Genomic DNA, 12107 nt, shown 5'->3' with positions numbered 1-12107 from the left:
AATTCATCGCCTCTGGTCTTCTTCGAGACTTTCATTTCAGCAGCCTCTAGTCCATCGCCTGCCTTTGGACCAATTCATCGCCTCTGGTCTTCTTCCAGACTTAGGGGCTGTTTACCAACAATAGCTGGTAAGCGCTGTCTGAAATAAGAGGTCTGATTAAAGTAAGCATCTCTGATTGGAGTAAGTGTTGTTTGCAAAAAAACTGTTTACCAAGTATTCTAGATTTGGTGCTGACTAATAAAAAATGACCGTTATAACCCTATATGTGATGAAGTGTTTAAACTAATGCAATTATTTATCAAATATTATGTATGATTAATTGTTGACATGACAAAAATACAAATTTAATAATTGAAATATATTCAGACAGTAAAATAAATTGAATTTAAACATAACAATCGTCGCACACTCGGGATATGGTTTCACGTAAAGATTATAAAATCTCAACCTACTAAACTTAACCAAAGACCTCAACCCGATCTCATCACCTATCCCGCCTTTTGATCTCAAATGTTCGATCACATTGTAACGAGGAACAATCTGTTTCTCAAAATGTACCCCCAAATACTCGGGAACTTCATCCAGCGAAAGAACATCAAATTTCATCGTGTTTGTTAAAAACTCCATCTTTAAATCAATTTCCTTCAAATCATATAAAATCGCTCGTGGCTCTCTCCACAATACGCTAAATGCATCTCTATATAGCAACCCGTGTTTGTGTAAGCAATCGATCCTCGACTTAACTTCATAAGACGCCATAAACGCCCCTTCACTGAAAAGATTTTCTTTAATTGGAACCCTACATTTCAAACTGTTTAGCATTCTCAAACATTTTGACATTTCTCCGACTTCTGACCCCAGAATTTTCGGGTTCCTAATGATCTCTTCCCTAATTTCGTTTGGTGTAAAGCCCATGCCAGTAAACTCTGAAATCAGAGGCTTCAACTTGTTCTCCAACCGAGTCTGTTGATGCAGCATAACAAGTCTTCATGCTTTGAGAATGAGCATGTTCTCTGCTGATACATAATCTATTCAAATCTTGGGAGTGGGAGAGGATAAAATGTATAAAACTGTGACATTTTCTTATGAACACCAAATATTCAATCATACTCCCCAATGATCTTACGCTAGGGGTTTAAACTAGGGGTATTTATTTGCTAAGATGATCTTAAGCTAAAAGCAACCCAATTTTAAACTCACTGAATGTCGTTGGGGAATATGATCGAACACTTGGTGTTCATGAAAAAATATCACATTTTTATACAATTCATCCTCTCCCCCTCCCAAGATTTTAATAAATTTTGTATCAGCAGAGAGTATGCACATGCTACAAGCAGGTGCATCAACAGATTCGGTTGTTAGAAAGCAAGGGCCTTCTACGACCATATAGAAACCATGGTTTATTACACACAGAAATTACGGAACATACTAACCGAAAAACAGTTGAAATCAAACACAGAAATCACAAAGAAATCTAATAATGGAACATACCCGACTGAGAAGTCGTTGAAATCGCTGCTGAAGTTGGAAGCAGACAAATGGTAGGATGAAAGAAAGGCAGGTGACAAACAGAGGAAACGATGAGAAAATGAGGAATGCGAGATTGATGAGGAATGCGATTGAAATAGACGAGCTCTGCAGTCTCTATTGCTTCTGAAATATGGATGATTGATGTTGAAACAATGAGGAATGCGATTGAAATAGGAGAATCGGAGGATAAAATGGGAAAAAAATCAGGATCGTATCCTCTTACTGCGATAAGAATGGGGATTGTTGCTGACCGATTGTTGTTTGGTAAGAGGCACGGTAAGAGCCTCTTTTTATAATAAGTGGTTAGTAAACACATTATATCTTATGAAGGTAAGAGCCTCTTATCTAATAAGCATCAATAAGAAGCAAGTACCCCCTTAGTCATTTCAGCAGCCTCTGGTCCATCGCCTGCCTCTGGACCAATTCATCGCCTCTGGTCTTCCTCCAGACTTAGGCGTTTCAGCAGCATCTTCAGATTTTCCATCCTTAGCCTCGATTGCTTTGACAAAACTTTTAGAATAATTAGGATCATTTTTGGTCCTAATAATTAATAAATTATACTTTTATTAGAGATTTTATGAAAATTGGTAACCTGGGGTTTGCTCGATCCTGATGTTACACTTAACGCATAAATTTTCTCATCGGATGAACATGAGAAGGGCCAAGAATCTTATCGGGTAAGAGCGATGACAAAAATGAAGAGTCTTATCCGGTAAGTGAGGATGACGACTCTTACCCAGGTATGCGCTTACCCAGTAAATTGTTGCATTCGATATGTTTTGATGTACTAAAATCTTACACATCAAAATAAATTATTGTGTTGACTCCTATTGGTAAGCGCGTACCGGGCAAGCATTTGGGTAGACGGCCCCTAAGACACAATTAACATCAGTGAGTACACATAATCTATCAAAATTGAAATAATCCTAAAAACACACTAAAATTACTGAGAATTAATGCAACAGAAGCAACGAGTGAATTGCCGAGAGTAGTGAGTGAGTTGTCGAAAGAAGGTAGGAGGCACGTGTCGTGTAACCTATAACTTGCATCCGCCTATGGACCAAAGGGTTATTCGTCTATGATGCACATGATATTGATTGAGCCAAATATTCCTACAGATTAATAATTTAAGTCTCACCAAAAGAAGTGTGTGAATTCTACTGTATAAAGGATATTATATACTTTAAAAAGGTTTAAATGAGTGTTGACATTTTATAAACATAAAATCATTAATAATAGTTTCTAATCCAATAATATCTCACATATCATTTCAAATGCATAACATCAATGACATCTTTTGATACATCCATATTTCATATAGAGATTGGCGTCCAATATATATGGAGTATATTGTTGACTATCAGAGTAACATTCTGTATGAAGTATGTAGCTCAGTGCTCCCTCTCCTTAACAGTCGAGCTATTTCTTTCCTTTCAACCGATTCCATTTATGGATACTTGGAGAGTGGGATAGTACGATGGATATGTCTCATCAGAAATTCTGGCGCTTCTCCAGCTCTCGCAAGAATTGTAACAAACAAAGGGGGAAAGCTTGCTTTGCTTGCTGTAGCCCTATTTAATTAGTTAGATTTTTGTTTCATCCACAAATTAATGTTATTCACTGATTTTAAACTTTTATGTTTAAAACAAACTTTTTCAAAACCATCAGTTTCATAATCAAAAGCCCATGTCGGTTATATTTCGAGATCTTATTCTTTTTTATTGATACAAGTGTACTTCAAATTAGGATACTTGATATCAAGTGATTACCAATCTAAGAATGTATGAAAATGTATGGGTAGTTTTGAAATTTTAAATATAGATAGTAGAGTACCACTGTAGAAGCAAAATCGTATATTTGTAGCAAACAACATAAACAAATAATAATAGCCAATGTTGTTTGCTTGAATGCTTCAATATATATTTTTTGAACGGAAACCAGACAAATTTATAAAACAATAAAGAAACAAAAACAAATAGAAATTGCCACTAAAAAAAGTAGATAGCAATAGCCAACAAAAGCAATCAAACAAACAATAGAAGAAACAAATGAAAATAAGCAATAGATGAAGCATATATGAATACCGAACATAAGAATATTGCAATAACATGCTTATGATTTTAAGGTTAAAACCTAAAGTGTTTATCTAGTGAATTGTTGAAACACATAATAGCTAAGCAGACAGAGATAGTAATTGTCAAGGCTTGGGCCTTGTTACTAGATAAAAAAAAAACTTAGAAAAGATTAATACACTAACAAAAAAAAAAGTCATTGCACTTAATAGATTTTCTTCTCTAATGTAATTGAGCCAGGTTTGTAACATCCCCCATCTACGTGGTCTGAAATGACAGATACTAATGGTACTTAAAATAAAGATATAACTAATTCAGAGCTACTAATAAACTTTAAATATAGATTATAATTTCTAAAGCATGCTTTACAACCCAAAAAATTACAATTCAAAATGTGATTAAAACTTAGAACATTTATACCTTAAGACGAGTCTAAAAACTCCAAAAGTTGCATTTTTTATCCCAAGTCTTGTCCCTGTCCGTCACCTGGAACCTGCCTTGTCAGAAAACAAGAAACAAGGTTGTGCAAATGGCTCAGTAAACAAAATAACATGAATTTGAGATAACAATAGTTAACAACGATGACAAAACGGAAGACTTACAATTTAATTTAAACTAAATTCATCAAAACTAAAGACGGTTCACAAAGCACAGGGACGATTTGGTGGGGGTGTCAAGGTAATTCTTTTAAGAGTAATGGCAATATCTGAAGGTTGCCTAAAGCACAGGGACGATTTGCATAATTTACTCCTAATATTAACATGACTCACCATAAAGTTGGAAAAAAATTGTCCTCCATTCTTTTTCCTTTCATCTCTTTTTAGTTTGTCCTAGTTTAGAATTCTCATCGTGGATGATGGTTGTGTCGCTTGTATTACTTCTATTATTCATGATGATCAATCCAGCAATTTTAGAGCCAAACTATACCGAAACCAATATTGACACGCCCATCACATCATTCTGTGGTCGTAACTCTCCAATCATTCTACAAAATTTTATCAGTAATCGAAATTCTACCTTTGCTCAAATTAGAAAACAATTACTGAGCAACAATGTATATTATGCGAGAGCAAAGAGTTTAGATGAAGGAGATTCGGTCTTTGGAGCCGCCCAGTGTAGGAACTACCTTTCTACTGCTCAGTTTGTGGCTTGTTTCGATGTTGGTGTGTTTGAACTCGTCAACTGCACAACCGGCAATAGTGCTTATGTTTTCCTTGATAATTGCTTTGTCAGGTAAAGGTTTCTCGAATTGACCATTTCATAGTTAATTCGTCTTGAGGATTGTTTACTGAACACCTACTAACTCTTACCGGGTAACTAAACACTTACCGACTCATATTGAGTACGAGACACTTACCCACTCAAAGAGGATGGTCTTTAACTTATCAAAAATCTTATCGTGACATCTTTGCTGACAATGAATCGTATCTAGTAAGTAAGGATGACGACTCTTGTCTAGTTAAGGCTTACTGGGTAAGAGACACTTATACTATATCATTTTGATGACCAAAAATCTAACTTACTCAGTAAAGTAAGTGATGATGGTAACTCTTACTTGATATGCGCTTACCTGATCAGCACTAATAAATGGCCTTGTAGAATAATGAACTCTCATGGATTTCCATAAGTAAAATTGCAGTTTCTAAGTAGAAATTTTTTTCATCAAAAAAGAAAGATAAATAGTGTCAAATAAGTTATATTTTATGTCTATGTGTTCTATTGAAAATTGTTATTTTAGTCCCTCGATTAACATATTATCTTGTAAAGAATATGTTACGTTTTATGTCTATGTGGTTTGTTGAAAATTGCTATTTTAGTCCCTCAATTAACATATTCTTTTGTAAGAATATGTTATGTTTTGTATGAGGGACTAAAATAGCAATAGATTGAGACTTATGATTATTTTATAAAGAATATGTTAGATTTCATGTCTATGTGGTTTGTTGAAAATTGCTATTTCCGTCTCTGTTTTATTAAAATTGAGATTTTCATCCATATAGTTTACAATTCATTGTTGTTTTCGCCTTTATGATTTAAAATTTATTGTTGATTTTGTTCTCGTGGTTTGAAATTTATTGCTATTTTATTCCCTCATACTTAAAGGTAGGAGTTAGTCTCAAGGACGAAAATAACAACTAATTGCAAACCATAGGAACCAAAACTGCATTCTCAAAATCATAAGGACGAAACCATAATTTTTAACAAACCATGGGGACGAAAAAGGTAATTTTCTCTTTTATAAATCTTGGAATATAATAATTAGCAGTTCAGTTGTTTTGGTTGACCAATAAGTTTAGTTAAAATAAAAAAAATACGAGTTGCACACATCTTGTTTTGTTCTTGCTTTCAGATTACCAGATTTGTGTATTCAAATCATGAGGGTGATCAAGACAGATGTCGATCTATTACTGGTTATGTGTTTAATATACACGACCTTCAGTTACTTGGTTATGGATGTTACAAGCAACAATGACACTTTTACTATAGAGGTCGAGTATATGGTGTGAGGTTTTCTAAGTGATTTGCTCTGTGGTGTGATAATCAAAGTGTTATCCACTTAACTAAGAATCAAGTTTATCGTATTCGTACCAAACATATAAGTTTCAGGTATCATTTAGTAGGGGATGTTATAGAGGAATGTGATTTCTCTTATAAAGGTGAACGCATATAGACGAGGACCCCATAGCCATGTTAACCAAGGTGGTAGCAAGAGGCAAGTTTTAAGTACTATTTGGTGGATATATAAGTATATAAGTTGGTGTTGATTTCCCTTGATGGCAATGACGTTAGGGGTGATGTCACAATGAGGTGGACATATCACCTAATGGAGATGAAATATGGTGGCTTAATCCCTGGTGAGGATATGTAGGCAACCTTGGTCATAAGATGCAACTATTTTAGTTCTACATATCAAGGTGTGCAATTTTTTTGGTGAATTGTTTGAAGTTTGAGGTTCATTAAATGATGTATGAGGTGGATGAAGCGTTCCACAAATTTTTTTACTTTGAATTAAGAGCTCAATAGCCTAAGATTTTGGCCCATGGTTAAATGTGGAATTTCTCTTGTATATATGAACTCAGTAAGCAACACAAAAAGACGTCTGAGCTACGAATAGAAAAAAAAGAACATACGTTGCACAAGCTTGTAAGAGAGGTCAATTTCTTAACTTAATATACAATGTATGTATTTATGTTGAACCACGTAAATCTCTCTTGTGTTATGTCTACTTGTTATTTTGATTGCTTGTTTTGCTTTAAACTCGATGAACAAACAAGAACGGATCACAACCTATTTGCACATTGTTTTCTACTTATTTACATCGTAAAATGTTCTAACAAAATCCATTTCTTTTGTCCTTAAGGTACGACAACTATGATAACTTCTACAATAACCCAGATTTCATCGAGGACGCGGGTATCACTCCACTTCAAATATGTGGCAATCAGTCAGCAACCCAGCCAACAACTACTTTTAGCCAGACTGTAAATGGATAATTATCAGATATCAAAGAAGCTACTCCAAAAACCTCTAATTTCTATGTAGCATCCAAAAGGAAAATCACAAGTGAAAATACAACAATATATGCAATTGCACAATGTATTGAGAAAACAAGCCGGTCCATTTGCCAAAATTGCATGACTAAAGCATATACCTATCTATCTAAATGTCTTCCTAATACACAAGGAAGATCTATCCACCTGGGATGTTTTGCAAGGTATTCAGACACTCCATTTTTCAATGACAATCGGACAATAGATATCACAAGTTTTTTAAAAGGTTAGACCTCTTCTTGCTCTTTAAGAACATAAAATTTAAAGATTTTGGAGTTTTTAAATATTAAAAAAGAGAGAAATGGTTTTTTATTATTCCCAAGAGTAAGATTGAAATATATTATCGTTTTTATATGTATAATTTATTTGAAAATTTGTTGGGATATTTAATATTTTAATAGTATGATTAATGTCGAGATTACATCAAAATCGTGTTTATAGGATGCAAAAAATATTTAAGTGTTAATAAACTCTTTTTATATGAAAACTTAAGTTTATAGGAACAAACAGTTATGTGTCATATGTAAAAGTGTTGCAGTTGATTTATATCACACTATCGGTAATCTTAACAAGTTTTTTGTGACACTTTTGAAATAAAATGTCGATACATCATATTTATTTTTTTATATGACATTATTGAAAAAGTGTCATATAAAAACAAATGTCCTATAAAAAGATGTGTTCATAGAGCACTTCTCAAAATCTATCATGTAAGAAAAAGTTGATACGACGTTTTATTTCAAAAATATCCTAATATCTTTGTTAAGATGCCCAAAAGCATCATAGAAACTTATTGCAACGATTTTACAAATGACGAATAATTGTTTTGTATTATAAATTGAAGTCCTATAAAGCAATATATTATGATACTTAAAAAAATTGTGCTCTGTAACCTGATTTTGTTGTAGTGTGAAATCTTCAAGTCAGAGGAACTATTGGAGTAAAATATACTGTTTTTTTTAAAGGTTCTAATTTCTATTTCTTCATTTTGATAGGGCATTCAAGTAAGATAAACATAATTGATGGAGCCATTGGTGGTACTATAGGGCTGCTTTTCATTACAATCGTTTTGTGGTTATTCTTTCGACTCAAGAAGAAGTACTCAAAAAAGTCGGAAGAAGGTGATTGTATAATTGTGTAAGAGATACGAGTATCTGAATTATCCCCAACAATGAATCTGCGAACATTTGGTACGTAGTTCAGTAGTCTGACCTAGAGATGTACAAAAAAACCTCAAGTCCAAAGTACGACTAGAAAAAGCCCAGTCCTAGTAAGCCTAATCCTAGACCTAGACCCTGTCTTAAAGTCTGATCAAGCCAACTTTTTTTCAAAGCCCAACGTAAAAAAGCTCAGTCAAGCATGAACAAAAACTCAATCTTTTTATACTTTTGGAAAACGGGTTCGGACAACACAAGTCCAGGACCAAAAATCCTCGTATCTTGTGCATCTCTAGTGTGACTGAACTTGTGTGTGACGTGGCTCATTGTATGAGATATGTCAAATACTAATTTTATAAGTACATTTCTTATATGATTTATTTCATTTTATTGATAACATTCATCTATATCTACGTGGACTATGTGATTTATAGACTCACCAGATTTGAAGGGGTCAAGAAATTATAATTATAAAGATCTGCAATTGACAGCCGATAATTTCAGCAAAGAGATTATTTTAGGGAAAGGAGGTTTTGGTGAAGTTGTTTAGTTATTGAAAATTTCATTAATGACAAAGGGGTAAAATTAAATGAGAACAAATAAAAGATTGAAAACTGTAAAAACCACTTATCATGTATTGTTTCATATCGTGAAACAATGAATGTGAAAGTATAGTGTTTTTATAGAATTTAAAACTAAAAATACATTAAAAATAATTTGAAATTTCACATGCATTGTTTTATACTGTGAAACAACGGATGGTTACTAGTTCTCACGATTCTCATTTGATTATTTCTCTACTAACTAATTCAGCTTTAGAACCTAATTTATTGATAGAGAAATGTTGTTTTTTACTTGTCACACATACCAAATTAAATCTTACACAGACAAGAAGATATCAAGGATGGTAGTTTGATCTGTCCCCTGTGGGTACCCGGTTCCCCCGACTCGGTCCGAGACGAGGATTCCCCACATAGTCAGATCTTGGGTCCGGGATGGGGACTAGCACATATTCCTACCCCAACCATCCCCCAATAATAGTATATATTATTTATTGATTAATCATTGTTATTTTTCATACTTTTCATTCCACTATTTATCATCTACCATCATTTTGATCCATTCATCGTTTTTGCACTATATCGGTCATTGATCTCTCACTATTCTCATATTCTGACTATAGATTTTAAGTAAGATACAAAACCCATTTTATTGATCTCAGAGTACACGAATGCGGTAGAATTAGTATATACAATTTAGTATCATGTCAGAAATAAGAAGTGCAATTCAAGGAATACTAATTTGAAACCCACACAACTACTTATATATTTAATCCAACATATTAGTTGATTTCAAAAAATATGCATAGATGACTGTACATTAACAGTATATTATTTATTTGAGTTTCTTTGTACATAAACTTCGTAAGAGATGTGTTTGAATGAACTTTATAATAATATGCTTTATGTAAATGTTTTTCTGTCGAGGATGGGATGGGAATGGGAAGAGAGATGAAGGGACAGTTCCCATCTATATAAGATATTGTATGTATTTGTTAACCAAATGTAACTGTTTTTCCCTTGTAAATTTGTACTTCAGATAGTTGCTTCCAAACTTAATTTAGTCATATGACTCATTCTTTTTGTATGATTTAATAGGCAATTCTTGATGATAGCAACACTGTGGCCATTAAGAAAATTGAAGTAGCGCATGCTAAAGCAAAAAAGGAATTTGAAAATGAAGTTAGGCTCGTATGTAATGTTCGTCATCGTAATCTTCTCCGCCTGTTAGGATGGTCTGGCGAAGGATCCCATCTCCTTCTTGTCTTGGAATATATGCCGAATGGGAGCCTTGACAAATTCCTATGAGGTACGGTGCTTTTAAAAAACTAATGAGAATTATTCACATGAAGATCTTTATTTTGAAATAGTCACTACAACAAAATCAAGTTTATTTGCCACCTAAAATTTCTAAGTATCATAATGTTTTATATGACTTTATTTATAGGATCAAACAATTATACATCATGTCTAAAAGTGTTACAATAAATTTGTAAGATGTTTTTGGACGTTTTAACAAGTTTTTTAAAAACCTTTTTTTAAAATAAAGTGTCGTATTATTTTTTTACATGACACTTTTGATAATTGTCATATGAACACATCTTTCATATGACACATTTCAAATAATATCACATAAAAGATTATTAGGACTCTTTATTTCATAAATATCATAAAAACTTGTTAAGATGCCCAAAAGCGTCCAATAAACTTATCACAACAATTTTACATATGATGTTTAGTTCTTTTATCCTATAATGTCTTCTTTTAGGACATTTAAATATTTTTGGCGTCCTATAAACCCGATTTTATTGTAGTAAGTTGGTATATGTGCTAATAAATATCTTTCACAATGAAGGTGCAAAAAGGGGGATTCTGAATTGGAAACAACGATATGAGATAATACTTGGGATAGCCAAAGGTCTTGTCCATCTACACAATGAATTCCACTTAAAAATCATTCATAGAGAAATAAAGTCAAGCAACATTTTCCTCGACGATGATTTTCAACCAAAAATAGCAGATTTCGGGTTGGCAAGGTTTCAACCGGAGGATCAAAGTCATATTAGCACCAAGTTTGCCGGGACAATGTAAGTTTCAGTTATTTATTTTTCGTTTCCTTCCTTATTCTTCCAATCAAATCTCGACATGTGTAAAAATATGGAACCAATACATAACTGTAAGGGATAGTGGTTATGCAAATGTTAGGAGTGCATATAGGAATTAAATGATGTAGAAAGGAGAAAAAGATAATGTGTCAATGTCTTATGAAGAAACATGAAGGGAATAAGGAAGGGTAAGTAGATTTTGTTCCATTTACTAGCTTAATATTTTTAATTGTTTGGTTCCTCATACGAGTCTAACCAGATTATTTTATTTTTACTATATGCTACAATATATCAGGGGCTACATAGCGCCGGAATATGCACTTTGTGGTCTTTTATCAGATAAAGTTGACACTTATAGCTTTGGTATCGTGATTCTTGAAATCATCAGTGGTCGAAGGTGAACCGACATAACTTCGGATCGACCATCAATGGATTACCTTCTAGAACATGTAAGACAATACCTTTTTTGATACTCTTTCTTTAATTGATTCAGTTAAAAAAATTCAAATTAAGAATCCTAAATAGAAATTTATGGTGATAAAAACTAAATTCATTAAGAAATACTTTTGAATTTTTAAAAAGTGCTACATTTTCCTACACAGAAATTAATATTCATTTTAAAGGTTACTTATCTGAGCATTAGTAACCATTATAAGAGAATGATAATCCCCAAAATAATTCAAATCCCTGTATTCTTTTCTTACTCAGCAAGTGTTTACCAAGTTACTTACCTTATGAATGAATATGAAAGTACTAATGATCTTACTCGGTAAGAGAGTGTGATGCCAATCTTACCTGGTTAGCATTTATCAGGCAAATTGTTGTATATGATACTATTGTGATAGCCTATATTTTTTCCTGGTAAGGCAAACGGAAGTGTTGAATATTACCGGTAAGCTCTTACTTGGTAAGCGTTTGGGTAAACAACCCTTAGTAAAAAAATCACAAGCGGGCTTTGCAAATGTTCGGCCTACTTGCAAGTGAGTAGGTTATCCCTACATATCTAGAATTAGTTACACTCATATCCATGTATGTTATTGTTGATCATCTCTCTCAGTGATTTGATGATAATCCCTTTTATCTATCGATGTAATTTTGTTTCTGTATTTTCAGTTCCAGCGATCATACACTG

At 33.2% G+C, this 12107-nt stretch overlaps 1 protein-coding gene and 1 pseudogene across 1 annotated transcript in view; one reads left to right on the top strand and one right to left on the bottom strand.

Annotated features, from left to right (window-relative positions):
• Positions 1 to 978, bottom strand: part of LOC112517676 (transcription termination factor MTERF15, mitochondrial-like) — a 16678-nt gene extending 15700 nt beyond the window's left edge. The window contains exon 1 of the mRNA XM_025125062.1: positions 410 to 978. Within this exon, the coding sequence (XP_024980830.1) occupies positions 410 to 978 (569 nt within the window). The remainder of the gene's footprint in view (positions 1 to 409) is intronic.
• Positions 979 to 4458: 3480 nt separating this feature from the next.
• LOC112517675 overlaps positions 4459 to 12107 on the top strand; it is an 11268-nt pseudogene continuing 3619 nt past the window's right edge.

The sequence above is a fragment of the Cynara cardunculus genome (assembly GCF_001531365.2).
Source record: "Cynara cardunculus var. scolymus isolate 2C chromosome LG 9, CcrdV1, whole genome shotgun sequence".
Lineage (NCBI taxonomy): Eukaryota > Viridiplantae > Streptophyta > Magnoliopsida > Asterales > Asteraceae > Cynara > Cynara cardunculus.
This window is presented reverse-complemented; position numbering and strand designations above follow the sequence as displayed.